This window comes from Lipotes vexillifer, unplaced genomic scaffold, assembly GCF_000442215.2.
Source record: "Lipotes vexillifer unplaced genomic scaffold, Lipotes_vexillifer_v1.1 scaffold831, whole genome shotgun sequence".
NCBI classification, from domain to species: domain Eukaryota; kingdom Metazoa; phylum Chordata; class Mammalia; order Artiodactyla; family Lipotidae; genus Lipotes; species Lipotes vexillifer.
Window position 1 is genome coordinate 1,243,104 of NW_006791661.1, and position 14,606 is coordinate 1,257,709.

At 35.9% G+C, this 14,606-nt stretch overlaps 1 protein-coding gene across 1 annotated transcript in view; it reads right to left on the minus strand.

Moving 5' to 3' along the window:
- SLIT2 (slit guidance ligand 2) overlaps positions 1 to 14,606 on the minus strand; it is a 378,741-nt gene that overhangs the window by 32,462 nt on the left and 331,673 nt on the right. Inside the window, 3 exon segments of the mRNA XM_007464483.1 lie at positions 10,585 to 10,724; positions 11,988 to 12,085; positions 12,220 to 12,344. Coding sequence (XP_007464545.1) covers positions 10,585 to 10,724; positions 11,988 to 12,085; positions 12,220 to 12,344 — 363 coding nt within the window.

Genomic DNA, 14,606 nt, shown 5'->3' on the forward strand with positions numbered 1-14,606 from the left:
TCTTGTCACTAAAAATGATTTACATTTTCTACACAGACACTGAAATTTTTTAAACATGCTTTTCCTTAAAACATACTGGTTTAACTTATGGCGTTGTTGAAAATTCTTAGCTATAGTGATTCTTTGACAAATCATTGAATAATGAAGATATTATGTAATCCACGAGTTAATATTAAATGTTTCCTGAAACTAATAAGAATAGTGTAAGAGGAAATTAACCACATATAGTAGGATTAATTTACATGTACTCTGGAGTGAGACTTCTTAATTTGACCAAAATTCAAACCTGCTTTAGTTTAATAATTTTCATTAAAAAATGTTGGGGGGAAGATATTTTGAGCTAGACCCAGCAAATGATAAAAGGTTGTTCATGACAAAATCCTTACTCTGGAGAAGTTAAAATGTGGAAAAATTAGAGACATAAGATAGATGCTTAATTTTCCAGTATCCCTTAAGTTTCATTTAGTGACTGGAATATGGACAGCATCGTGGCCTACAAACTGGCTGAATGATATTTATTGTTATTTTATTTATTATTGAAAACTATACTACACAGATGCAAAGTTCATTATTATTTTTAAAGAGACTTCTTCTCTTGGCAAGGTAAACTGTGCTATTTAGAGAGAAGACATTTTTGAAGAGTTACTGGATGAACAGCTAGGTGTTTTCTATCTACCAAGAAATTTGGGCAACAGCATGTCTTGCTGAGGCTTATTCAGTTCTCAAAGCCTGCTTAGCAGAGAAAAGGTTGGTCATCTTGTCCGTAGATCAAGATTTCAGGAATTTTCCAACTCAAACTACTCTGTTTAAAATATTCACTTTTTTCACTAATAGAGCAATAAGAAAGGGTGGGTTTGAATTAATAAGTATCTCATTTATATTTTTCCCAAAGTTAGCCCTGTAAATTCAGGTTGGCCATATTTACAAACACAAACAATTTTAGATATAGGTTCATGGCATTGTTGGAACACTTAACTCTCACTAGATTTTGCTAATGTAACCAGATTAGTTTCTTTTTTCTCTGAAACAGAAATAATCTCAGAGTCCATTCTGGGGACCACGGATATATGAAGCGGGTGGGGAGGATTCCAGGGCTGACACTGCAGCCTGTTCTTGTTTCTATTCATAAACTATATCAAACTAGTTTCTTTTTTAATATGAAAGGATCATTACTATTGATAATAATGGAAAGGGAACTCATGACAGCAATCTGAATAACTGAACCAGCATTCTAGTGTTACATTTAATCTGTTATGACATTTTCTAATAACAAGGGAGGAAGTCTGGTTGAATTCCTGACAGCATCCCCAGGACACAGTTTTGGAGGGTCAAATGCATCATTCTTCAAATATTTGCATTTTGAGCTCTTGCTTTGCTCAAGAAAAACCTGGAAAAATGGTACTAATTTTACTCTGTTTGAATTGGCACAGAGAGGGAAGGTACCAAAAAAAGCAACCTATTGGAAATAAATTGAGATTTAATTTCTTAAAAGTACACTACTTGAGGGCAAGGGATAGATACCTTTATTTATAGTTTTGTATCTCTTCATTGCCCTTGCATTTGCTAGCAAATTATCTGGCACAAATTAGATACTCGATGGCTGTTGAAAAATGTGAAAACACTTATTTGATTGCTTTTCAAAGGAAAATACTTTACAAATTATTAATGAAGGAGACCCAGATGGCATAAGGGGTAATTTAAGGAAGAAGAGAGAATAAGGAATACGGGTAGCAGATTTGTGTTTTGAGATCCCACCCTCACATATGGCCTTGTAGGCTGAACTTGAGGGGTAGCCTATTGACTCAGATATCTTGACAATCTTGTCTGCCAAATGATGACTATCCCAATCAGAAACAGAGAGAATGAACTCGGGAATCAAGAGGAAGTGTGAGTATAAATGGCATGTCTGAGAAAGATTAAGATAAATGGACCTGAATGTTTCTCATTACATAATTTGAAAAATTCCATACAATTCCTAAAAAAAATTTTACATTTCCCATTTGTTCTTTATTCATGTAAAGAATATTATTCTTGGGCTTCCCTGGTGGCACAGTGGTTGAGAGTCCGCCTGCCGATGCAGGGGACGCGGGTTCATGCCCTGGTCTGGGATGATCCCACATGCCGCGGAGCAGCTGGGCCCGTGAGCCATGGCTGCTGAGCCTGCTCGTCCGGAGCCTGTGCTCTGCAACAGGAGAGGCCACAACAGTGAGAGGCCCGTGAACCACATAAAAAAAAAAAAAAAAAATAGCATTCTCTCTCCTCTCACAGACCTTGCAATGTAGCAGCGAGATGGATGAACTGTATTAGAGGGTGGACACAGCTGATGGGATTATGGGGAGTCATTCCAGAACAGGTTAACTGAATTGGACCTGAAGGAAAAATATTTCTGTTTTCTCCTCTTTTGCTGAACCAGGCTAGCCCAGTTTGTTGCCTACTCTGCTCAACATTATAATCCCAGGCACCAGAGCACATCAACATGAGCAGATGCCCAGTCTCCAATCTGAACATTTAGTATCCTTATCAGTAGTGATAGTAGTAATTGATTTCATCAGTAAGTAAATGATTACTTATGAACAGTGTGTTTCTGCTTCTTATTTTTATAAAAGAGCTAACTCTTCCTAAAGGTTCCTTTTAATAATAATCTGATGCTTTCTTATTTGTGTTTATTATCCTGAAACTTGTTCTATCAATTAGCAATAGTTAGTTGTTTCATAATATGATCAATAAACTATCCAGATAATACCCACTTCTCTAAGCTTAATTAAATCCAATTGTTAGTAGAGAAATATAGGGACTTGATCTTGAGGAGCCATGAATTTTTGAAGATATATTAGCCACTGATAAATGTCCTCTTGGTGCAAAGGGTGTGCAAAATGGGACACAAGCATAAGCGGACAAATCCAAAGTATAACCTCATGAGATAGTTTATCATAATTCAAAACAGGAAGGCTCAAGGAAATATGCTATAAATGTGGATATTGATGTTTCAGAAAAGAAAATCATTTTATAATCTCACTTTTGTTCTAAATGACATGAAATTGGTTGCTCCATAATGCTTGTCTGCCTGTAAGTTTGATTAGCCTTTGTGTTCAGAAACAATTCTTTCTCTTTATTTAAAAACTAGTCAAGTAGCTATACTTTGCTGTTAACTTTCTTGGAATATGAGAAGTGATGGCTTTGTACTGGTGAAATAACTGACCTAATCTGAACTTGCAATGAAGAATCAAACCAAAGAGTCTGCCTGGTAGACAAGGGTAATGTTTTATGTATTTTCATATCTTTCAATTCTGAGCACAGTATTCTGAATAAGGTATTTTCTCAATAAATATCTTTTGAATTTTTAAAATGGAAAAACTTACTTCTCCAAATAAATAAACAAAAAAGGAAGTGTTTTTCAGTACTTCCTCATTGGAACATTATGGCTAAATAATGTAGCCAGTTCCAACAGCTACCGAAACTATAAAAATATTTAACTTCGTTTCAAAATAAATAAATCCAAATTAGACTGAATAAGCCTTGGTTAAGCTAAATGGTTGTTCTGAACTCAATGGGCCCTGCCTATTAACTAAAGAGCAAATAGGATCTTTAAAATGTTTTCTGAGATTCAAATGCATTTAAGAAGGCTTTTTGAGAGGTTGGAACATGAATGCAAACCACAAAATATAATTAGGCTGCCAAAGTCCTCTCTATAGTTAAAAAAGACTGCAAGTATGAGTGCAGCTATATTGACTTTGACAAAAAAGACCTTACACAGCTTGAGGCACAATTAATGAGAGAAGGAGTCACTGTTATTAAGAGATCATGACAATCCAAAAATATACAAAAAACCTAAAAAAGTACAGCCAAATTCAAGAGTTCTTCAGTATTCAGTATTTCCTTACACTTCAATGTAGAATAAGAGGGTAAAGAGAACCAAAGACTTATTCTCAAATAAAGCCTTTCCATTGGACTTGAGCATGGCAAATAAAATGACAAAATAATAATTTTTAAAAACACAGTAAAACTGTCTTTTTACTGAAAGAAGTCTGAAGACCATGAGGGGGAGGAATTTCCTTCACACATATAACTTACTTTAGGTAGAATTTTCTTTATCAAAATTCCATAAGAATTCTTCCGTCATTAGGAATGACATCAAACCATCTACACCATGTCACTGTAGTGATGATGGTTGGAACTAAATCATCCAAAACTTAAATTTGTCCTCTCTGATACTTCAGGAGTATAGACATCTAACATTTTCAAGTGTTTTCTTATACATTCTTCCATGTTATTCTCAAACATCTAAACGAGGTGGGACAGATGTCATTAGACTGTGACAGGCCCCACAGTTGATAAATTTTAGTGCCAAGAGAGAAATTTTAGCTTTTCCCGTTAGCTTCATAAATTCATCAGTATCCCACCTGCCCTATGTGATGGAAGGTAGGCTAGTCATCAGGGGAATTAATTAATTAATTGTACAGACATTGATTAGGCACTTTCTTTTTTTCATGTGTAGATAAAGTAGACAGCCTGTCTGCACCTGAATTTTGTTTTCTTTTCAAATACACCTAAGGGTCAATTACTTATAGCCAGCTGAAGAGACAGCAGAAGAAAAGCTTATTTGGCACAAAGGATTAGTCATTGCCACTGTGGATGTGAAAAGATGCCAAGTCTGGAAGATGGCAGCAAATAAGAAGGGACTGGTTCCAGGGGAAGGCCTCCAAATTACAGTGCAGGCCTTGGGGCCAGTTAGACACTGGTTTGCATCTAGACCCCTACTTACAAGGTATGTATCCTTGGGTAAGTACTTCGTCACTGTTTTACACAAGGTATTGCTCAAGTCCTTATTGCTCATATCTACAGAGTTCTTTTTAAATTAACAATATGTCAGCTAATAACAGAGTTTCTTTTTATTTAAGAAAATTATGCTGGGTGCTGTAAAGAAGTTGAAATTTCATTTCTAGTTATGTTTTGGATTCAAATAATAGAAAATGGTTTGACTGCTTTTTAAAGCAAATTCAGTCAGCAGCAGATTATTGAAAATAAGAGACATCTTTTACAAAGATAAGCATGAGATTTAGTAAACACATGAAACCATGCGGTGATGTAAAACAATATCATACTGCCAAGCTTGCTCCCGAGAGTATATATAACTATTTAAGGACACTTTCCTGTGACAGAATAATTGCCATTGTGTTTTCTGAGATAGAATAGGACCTTAGACATCTCTGCCCCAGACCACCAATTGTTTTAGTACTTGTAAAAAAGAAAAGATGACATTTTACCAAGGATGGTATTGGATGCATTAATCCACAGAGAATGTACAGGCTATATTTTTTACATTCCCAAATAGGAAACAACTTTTTTTCATGTTTTTTAACTTAACTCTGCACATAGTAAGTGTAAGTGACTAAACACAGTAAATCATCTGAACAATGCAACAGAAAAAAAAAAATGAAGTCCTTAGCTAGAGGAGACAGAGCTGCTATACAATATAGTCCACGTTAGCCCTATAATCATACTGCTAATGCCTTACATACAACTGCAACTGTCAAGACAAGCACCCTTTTAGGATGCTGTGCCTGTACTTGGCACTTAAAGACTCTTGGTAAGCTGAGTGAAAATACAATGTTATTAGGTATAATTCTGAATCTTTAAGATAAAAATTTAACAAAGATTTCATGATGATTCCCCAGACATGCTGATCACCCTGAGCACTACAGGACTTCCTTTCCTGGGCCTTGATGTATTTGGAAAGCCATGCAGACCATAAAGTGTCAATGATTAGATATGGCTCTTTTTATGCTTTAAAAACACTGCCTAGTACTCATGACATTCTATGAGTTTGACAATGTCATTTTATTGTCTTGGGCTTTGTAGTTTTTATTTTATAAAATGTTTTAATAAATGTATATATCTTTGAATACTTTTCATGTTTCAAATTACTGAAGATATTAATTTAAAGTTATGGGAAAATTCTCACTATTTAAAATTTTTTCTAGCTACAGCCTATGTACTGTACTAAATGACTTATGTTTTTCATGATAAAAATAATACATGTTTGGGATACCTTTAAGAAAGGAAAAGCATACAGACAAGTAGAAACTAGAAAGCATTACTCTTTATTTTTAGCCACTTCTTCTGCCCACTCAGAGAATTTCTTTCACAGTCTTCCAGAAATTGGTAAAGTGCATTTCAGATACCCTCTTTATACTGTTTGGCATAGCTATCTACATATCAAGGATCTGAATGACTGATTTGACATACTGATCTCAGATTTCATTTTTGTCAACATTCCTTTTACCATGTCCACACCATGAAATCTATGTAGCTCTGAAAGAAAGAGGGAAACTAAAATAAAATAATAGACTTAAAAGGCAACTAACCTTTTTCCACCTCATTCAGATTAGCAGCTGGCAGCAACAAAGACAGAAGAGACAAAAGACGTTTTACATTGCAGTACACAGCGGAGCACAGGAAGCCAAAGCACAGCATTAACAACAGAGAAGCCCAGGGTGAGAGAGCAAACTGAAGCAAGGCTTAGATTTCTTACCTACAGCCGGGCCAAACGTACAAACAAGGAGAAAATGAGGTAAAAGGCAGACGCCATCACAGGCAGCAAGAGATCTGTGGCTAAACTGGTGATTTAACAACAGGCAACTTTACTTTGTAAGATGTGTACATAATGGTTTGTGTGTGGGCATTGGAGATTTGGAAAACAAAGAGATAATGGTACAAAATGGAAAAATTAAAATGTTCTGAATTTTTTTCCACAAAATACATTCTAAGCCTTTACACACCCAACTTGTATGGAAACTTTCATTTACTGAATGTATGTCATCCCATTAAGCAATACCCCATGGTTAAAATGTGATCAATTTTGTATCATCTTTGTATCTGGTCCTGTGAGAAGAGGGTTAATTAAGGAACATAGTCTTGACACAGCAGATCCAGGGTTCTGGCTCTTAGGAAACATTCAAAACCACATTTTTCAATGCAATACCTGAATTCATACCACAGCTTAAGAAAACATGTCAAGTTTTTCAACATTGCAGGGGTGCCATACTTACAATGTTCACTTTTATAAGTTTTGGGCTAGTGCAATTTGAGGAATTTTTTAAAACTTTACTTTCAAGAAATGCCTTATTTTTAGAAAGGATATAATATTGATTTTAAAAGAATGACCAACCATCACCAAAAACACAATCTCTCAAACTACTATTAAAACCCTGGAGTGAATTTTTAAATTATTTGTTTAGCAATTTCAGTGTCTTATTAATCCTTAGCACAGTGATTTTAATTTAGAATCATAGTGAATTAAACTTCTCAAAAATTAATCTTGTCTGAAGAATACTAGCAATCAACAGTCATATGTTATACATAGAAAAGACGATGGATTGAATTAGGTAGAAAATAACAGTTTAGATGCTTTCAGTGGGGAGGGGATAGTAACGGTTACATAACAGAAAAACAATACTGACCCTTGAAATTTATGTTGTCAATCCTGCAGCAGGAAAGGACAGAGTTTTGTCCTATAATAAGTCAATAACTATTTACTGTGAAGTTCTGGTTACATGGGCTTAAATAAATTTAATAAATTTCCCAACAGTGGTTCATTTTATTTTGAACACATGTAGCCATGTTTTACAGCCTGCCCGTCATATCATGACCTCTCTGTCAGACTGCTTTCAGATCTTTGAATTTTCTCTATTAACATATCATATCCATTCTGATACTTAACGTGGATGCCAAAAGTAAAAACTTTCACCGTATTAATTTACAAGTTTTTCCTATGAAGTCTTATTTGTTCCTACTAAAGAGTTCATTTTCTCACTGAACGCCTCAGAGATAGAGTAAAAAAAAATCTCCAAACAGAAAAGCAACTTATAACTTGAATAATTTTTAAGCAGTGACAACATTATTATATTCTCTGAGCACAATAGGGGTTCTGTTCCAAGATCTCATGCTCATTAATCAGATTCCAAACTTAAATCAAAAACAATACAGCCACGATATAAGAAAATGCCTCCCTAACTGCAGACTTGGATGAAGCAGGATATAAAGCTCTGGAGTACAATTTATAACCTCCTATAATTAAAGGCCATTTATGTGCCACTGATTTCAAAATCTGCAGATGGTTGTTTGATATTTTGTAAATGAGCTCATTTCACATATGGACAAAAATGCTACAGCTAATAGATGATTTACAAATATGTCTGATTTAGGTATCTGCTCTAATGCCAATTTGCAAAACTCTTCACTTCCCACAAAACCCAACCCAAAGTTATAGTGATAGTATCTTCATGTCTTGTATGCTATGAACTTTCTATAGAGTGCAATGTTTATCCTTAGCCCAAATTAAGGCAAACTGATACCTGCAATAGATATGACTGAAAAAAATCGGAAGAGCCTCAATTCTTGTTGAGCACCAAACGGCTCTTGACAAATAGTCATGGCAGGTTCCCACATGATAGCTTTTATAGATGTCACGTTTTGGCTCTAAAGTGGTTGTGCTAATAAGCTTTGGAGTTTTTTGGATGTGTTTCAAAGAAAGAGATCTGACACAGGGAAATGAAGCTTCGTAATACTTTTCAGAGGAAGTTGCACTGAACTGAATCACTTTAGGAAGCAGAAAACGTGTTTCAGAAGATCAGGTGTAGGAAGGGAGCTTGGAAAACAAAGGGAGAGGAGGGAAAACAAAGACTCAAAGAAATGGATAAGGAATGAAGTAGAGCAAATCTAAAGCCAAAGGCGGACCCAACCAAACCAACTCTGAAGAGGCTGCCACCTTATGTAAATTATCATGGAAAAGGTATTAAGAATCTGAATACAGCAGTGCTGTCAGGTCTAGGTTTTCATTGGTAAGGGGATATAGAAAAATTCCTGGTTTCTGTTCTCAGGAACACATTGGCTAACCAAACTGTGCTGGAAATACTTGGATCCAATTTGTCCTGGTCAGAGTAGGTTAGTTTAAAGAGGTCTCTGACATTAAGTGAATTAAGTTCTTCCTGTAATGATCAGAACAATGACAGGATAGAGAACTGTCTCTAAGAAGGTACTAGCTACAGATTTTGGTGCAAGCATTGGGCTGCTTGTGTAAGCCTAAATTAGCCCATCCAGAAAAACTCAGATTCTCGGGGTAGCTCCAAGGGCTCGAGAATCCATGCACTCAGGCTAATGGCATGTATCTGAGGTGTGACACAAGTAAAACTCGTGTGAATGTCAAAGCTACATAACACCTAAACTCTTCCTAGCTATGTTAGAATGGGTGCATATTAGACATACTTGCTATCCTTAATTAACGCAAAATAACAAAGAATTCAAATTCTGGCCACTAAGGAGTCCAAGTGCTATATATATATAATAGAGTAACTGGTGATACATGTTAAAATTTCTACTGGAAACTCAGTATATTACTTCGTATGGCATCAGGTACTTCACTGGTGTGAAAAAAAAAAAATCATACCATAGAAAAGGCAGCTGCAGAATCTCTCAAACAGACCCGGGATATCAAAACAAAAACTCATTATTCTCTTTAGCATCTTCCCATCAAGAAAGTACCTCTTCAAATGCAAAGTTTGAGTATTCCATAAAAGCTTAAATTTCAGTGCTTTTCTAACAAATCCCTGGGAAAATTAATCATACAGATGTGCTTCCATTTTTCATGTCTAGAGATGTTAACCTCAGTCATCCAAGTAGCTATTTTACCCTCTGATATTCTTAACTATGTATATGGAAATAAATACAATTAATGCAAAATACCCAGCCAAATGAAGATGGTAACTTTGAGTAGAGTGACAGAATCTACTTCTCCATTTTTTCTTACAAATAAAATACGTAACATTCTCCTTTTCTCTACCAATTTTAAAACTAAATGGTTTATTAAGAATGTAACTATGAAGTTTCTTATTCATAGCCACAAAAATCGATCAAAATAGATATTCTGACTTAATAAGTAAGTTGTAAACTTGATGTTGACTTTATAGCAAATTGGTTTATCCAGGGCAGAAGTTTAGCAGTTTGGATAGTCTCATGAGAGTTACCACCTTTATTCCTGACATTTTGTATCAAGATAGAAAAAAAAAGGTGGGGTGGGGGGAGAATGGTCTGGTAAGATTATCCAAAGTGATCAATATCTTCCTAATGTGATCTATTTTGAAGGACATGAGTTGCCACATGCAAACACTCACTGATGAATCAACAAGTATGGACACAAAGAATCTCAAATGTTTGGTTATTTTTTGCCTATGTAAAGAAATGCTCCCTTTTCACATATGTATCGGTGGGTTGGTCTGCATAGGAAAAGTGCTTTGCATGAAAATGTCATTCAGTTGTGGGACTAAAAGCTTCAGTATGATAACTTCCTTTGTGCTGCAAAGTATTACTTTATGATGGATGCTTGTGTTCTAACTGAGCTCCCCAGGACTTTTATTTGGTTGCTGAAACCATCTTTAACTCTGTCTGTTATTACATTACACCTAATTTCCAAAACAGCTATCAGTTATTGAATAATACAATGGTCTACTAAACACATGCAGCATAGTGCCAGTGGTGCTTTCAAACAGATACACAGATTGATGGAATAGCATTTCCTAGTCTTCCTACCTGTGTACTCAGGTGGGCAAAGGCATGTGTAGTTATTAATTCCATCGACGCATGTAGAGTTATTTTCACAGTCATTATCTTCACAGTCATCAACATTGATTTCACAATTTTCTCCTTCAAATCCATCAGCACAAATACACCTGAACGCCAGGGGAAGAAAAGACAAAAGACACTTTCTTATATTTCCAAACCATATGGTCTAAATATTGAAAAAAACTAAATACACTCATCAATTACAGAGCTTTTAACAACAAGAAATTGATTTTTTAAATGCTTTTAAATGACACGTTGTAAGCATCAATTTAAGGTAATATCCCCCAAATCAGAAACAATTTGAGAAAGAAAATTTATGCTGGCTGCAAGATGGCAAATGGCCCCATGGTCCTATAAGTCAATAAATCCAAAACATTTGCAGGTCTAAAAAATGAGAAAAGCTTACTCTACAACCCTAGATATCTTAATCTCTAGTTGTGCTCTAATAAAATAACTCATGCTTCTTTGCTCATAAATGAGGAGGAATGATTCTGATTTTTTTTTTTACATTACACTTACTAACCTATGTGTAATGTTCTTGCTGTCTCAAAGCAAAAAAGAAATCTGAAAATAAAACTTTGTCTTCCTTGCAATTATAAAATATGAATATTCTCTTTAACTCTCAACAAATACAATTTTTCACTGGCATAATACATTGTACCTTTCATCTTGCTAGGCATCAGAATAATCTTTGAGTAAAGGCTTGATGAAAAAGAGACAACTTCATAACAGAATGCAGAAATGAAGTGTATGTATTATAAAAAGTGGTATTTCTAACAAGCTTTAGTAGTAGATTAGCATTCTTATGCGAAGTTATTAGTTTTCATTGTAAGAACTCTGTTTCATGATTCATGAAGTAGATCTGAAGTAACTGTACTGTATGATTAAATAACTCCCGATTAAAAATGTTCACAGCATGTTTGTCTACACATATTGTGGCTTGGAAATGAGTCATTACTTTTCTGTTTCAATGGGACCCACATCTTATCATTACACACAGTCTGTTAAAGCAACACACAAAACAACAGATGGATATATGCCTTGCAGTAGGGGACTATTTGACTATTAATTAGCTTAACAGAGCCACTAATTTGTCTTGACCTAATCTGATTTGATTAGTTCCAATGTACGCATGTGAGTGTTTTTAAATTGCTTGGCTTTGTAGCATCCTGAGCTGAGAATACTGTAATGTCTCAATTTGCTTTTATATTGAAATATCTCTGCAAGTGACTAATACATATTTTCCTTATGAACAGAATTTCTGGTACTCTTTTTAAAATAAAGCCCTTGGATTTAAAAAGGAAAAATGAATCTTTGCTTATTCTTGCTCCAATACGTCAGACACAGAAGATCACAGACGAATGACCTACCAGAAGCCATCTTTTTCTCCTTCTTTTAAGTGGCAAGTTCCTCCATGTTTACATGGGTTACTGATGCATGCATGAATTGGAACATCACAGTCCTGCCCCTGGACAAGGAATGGTCAAGTTGAGTTTAAATAAAGTAGTTCTCAGCACATAGAGAAAGAACAACAGAATAATAAAGACCCACCAAGGAAAGCTACGTTTTTAGATCTTGGTTCCCACAATAGCTTCTACTTACCTTGAAACCATATGGACAGGTGCAGCGATAAAAGTCAACTGGATCATTGTTACAGGTGCCATCATTTTTACATGGATTTGATAAGCAGGGATTACATTTAGCTAGAATATTGACATCTACAGGACCTAAAAATTGATTGAAAAATATGAGAAGTGGATGCTTTCTGTTTTCAGTTCACTTAAAATTATTTCAATGCCTTAATGTAACAGTACATTTTGTATAAAATTATTATTGGTCACATATCCATATGTGTTTCTCTTCCATGACAAAACCAGAAATCAGCATCATCATAATTATCTTTAAGAATGCAACAGGAGACCATCTCATTGGGAGTTAATAGTGAAACTCTCTCATGTCAGAGTAGGGCTCTGAGTTGTGAGCTTAGGTAGTTAAGATCTGATATTAGTGATGCCAGCATCAAAGGGTCAGTCCCCTCATTAGCTGACTAGCTTATGTGGATGCTTTCCATGGCCAGTGCCTGAAACTTAACTCAGGCGGCTGGTATGGAAAGCCATGGATGCCAAAGAGGACTGTGGGTGTGTGTGCTGGGGGATGGGTGGGCAAGGTTTTGAATAAGTACAAATTCAGGAGACCTTCAAGATGGTGGAGGAGTAAGACGTGGAGCTCACCTTCCTCCCCACAAATACATCAGAAATACATCTACATGTGGAACAACTCCTACAAAACCTACTGAATGCTGGCAGAAGACCTCAGACTTCCCAAAAGATATATATTTTTTCTTCCTTTTTACTTTTTGTGAGTGTGTATGTGTATGCTTCTTTGTGTGATTAAGTCTGTATAGCTTTGCTTTTACCATTTGTCCTAGTGTTCTGTCTGTCCATTTTTTTTTTAGTATAGTTTATAGTGCTTGTTACCATTGATGGATTTGTTATTTGGTTTGGTTGCTCTCTTCTGTCTTTCTTTCATTACTTTTAATTTTATTTTTAATATTTTTTTCATTTTTTATTTTAATAACTATTTCCTTCCTTCCTTCCTTCCTTCCTTCCTTCCTTCCTTCCTTCCATCCATCCATCCTTTTTTTCCCCTTATCTTCTGAGCCATGTGGCTGACAGGGTCTTGGTGCTCCAGGCAGGTGTCAGCCTTGTGCCTCTGAGGTGGGAGAGCCAAGTTCAGAACACTGGTCCACCAGAGACCTCCTGGCTCCACGTAATATCAAATGGTGAAAGCTCTCCCGAAGATGTCCATCTCAATGGAAAGACCCAGTTCCACTCAATGACCAGCAAGCTACAGTGCTGGACACCCCATGCTAAACAACTAGCAAGACAGGGACACAGTCCCACCCATTACCAGAGAGGCTGCCTAAAATAATAATAAGGTCACAGACACCACAAAACACACCACCGGATGCAGTCCTGCCCACCAGAAAGACAAGATCCAGCCTCATCCACCAGAACACAGGCAATAGTCCCCTCCACCAGGAAGCCTACACAAGCCACTGAACCAACCTTAGCCACTGGGGGGCAGACACCACAAACAATGGGAACTACGAATCTGCACCCTGCGAAAAGGAGACCCCCAAACACAGTAAGTTAAGCAAAATAAGAAGATAGAGAAACACACAGCAGATGAAAGAGCAAGGTTAAAACCCACCAGTCCAAACAAATGAAGGGGAAATAGGCAGTCTACCTGAAAAAGAATTCAGAGTAATGATACTAAAGATGATCCAAAATCTTGGAAATAGAAGGAAAAAATACAAGAAACATTTAACAAGGACCGAGAAGAACTAAAGGGCAAACAAACAATGATGAACAAAACAATAAATGAAGTTAAAAATTCTCTAGAAGGAATCAATGGCAGAATAACTGAGGCAGAAGAACAGAAAACTGACCTGGAAGATAAAATAGGGGATATAACTACCACAGAGCAGAATAAAGAAAAAAAGAATGAAAAGAATTGAGGACAGTCTCAGAGACATCTGGGACAACATTAAAAACACCAACATTCAAATTATAGGAGTCCCAGAAGAAGAGAAAAAGAAAAGGACTTGAGAAAATATTTGAAGAGATTATACTTAAAAACTTCCCTAATATGGGAAAGGAAATACTCAGTCAAGTTCAGGAAGTGCAGAGAGTCCCATACAGGATAAATCCAAGGAGAAACACATGAAGACACATATTAATCAAAATATTAAAAATTAAATACAAAGAAAAAATATTAAAAGCAGCGAGGGAAAAGCAACAAATAACACACAAGGGAATCCACATAAGGTTAACAGCTGACCTTTCAGCAGAAACTCTGCAAGCCAGAAGGGTATGGCAGGACATATTTAAAGTGATGAAAGGGTAAAACCCACAATCAAGATTACTCTATACCAGCAAGGCTCTCATTCAGATTCAACGGAGAAATTAAAACCTTTAGAGACAAAC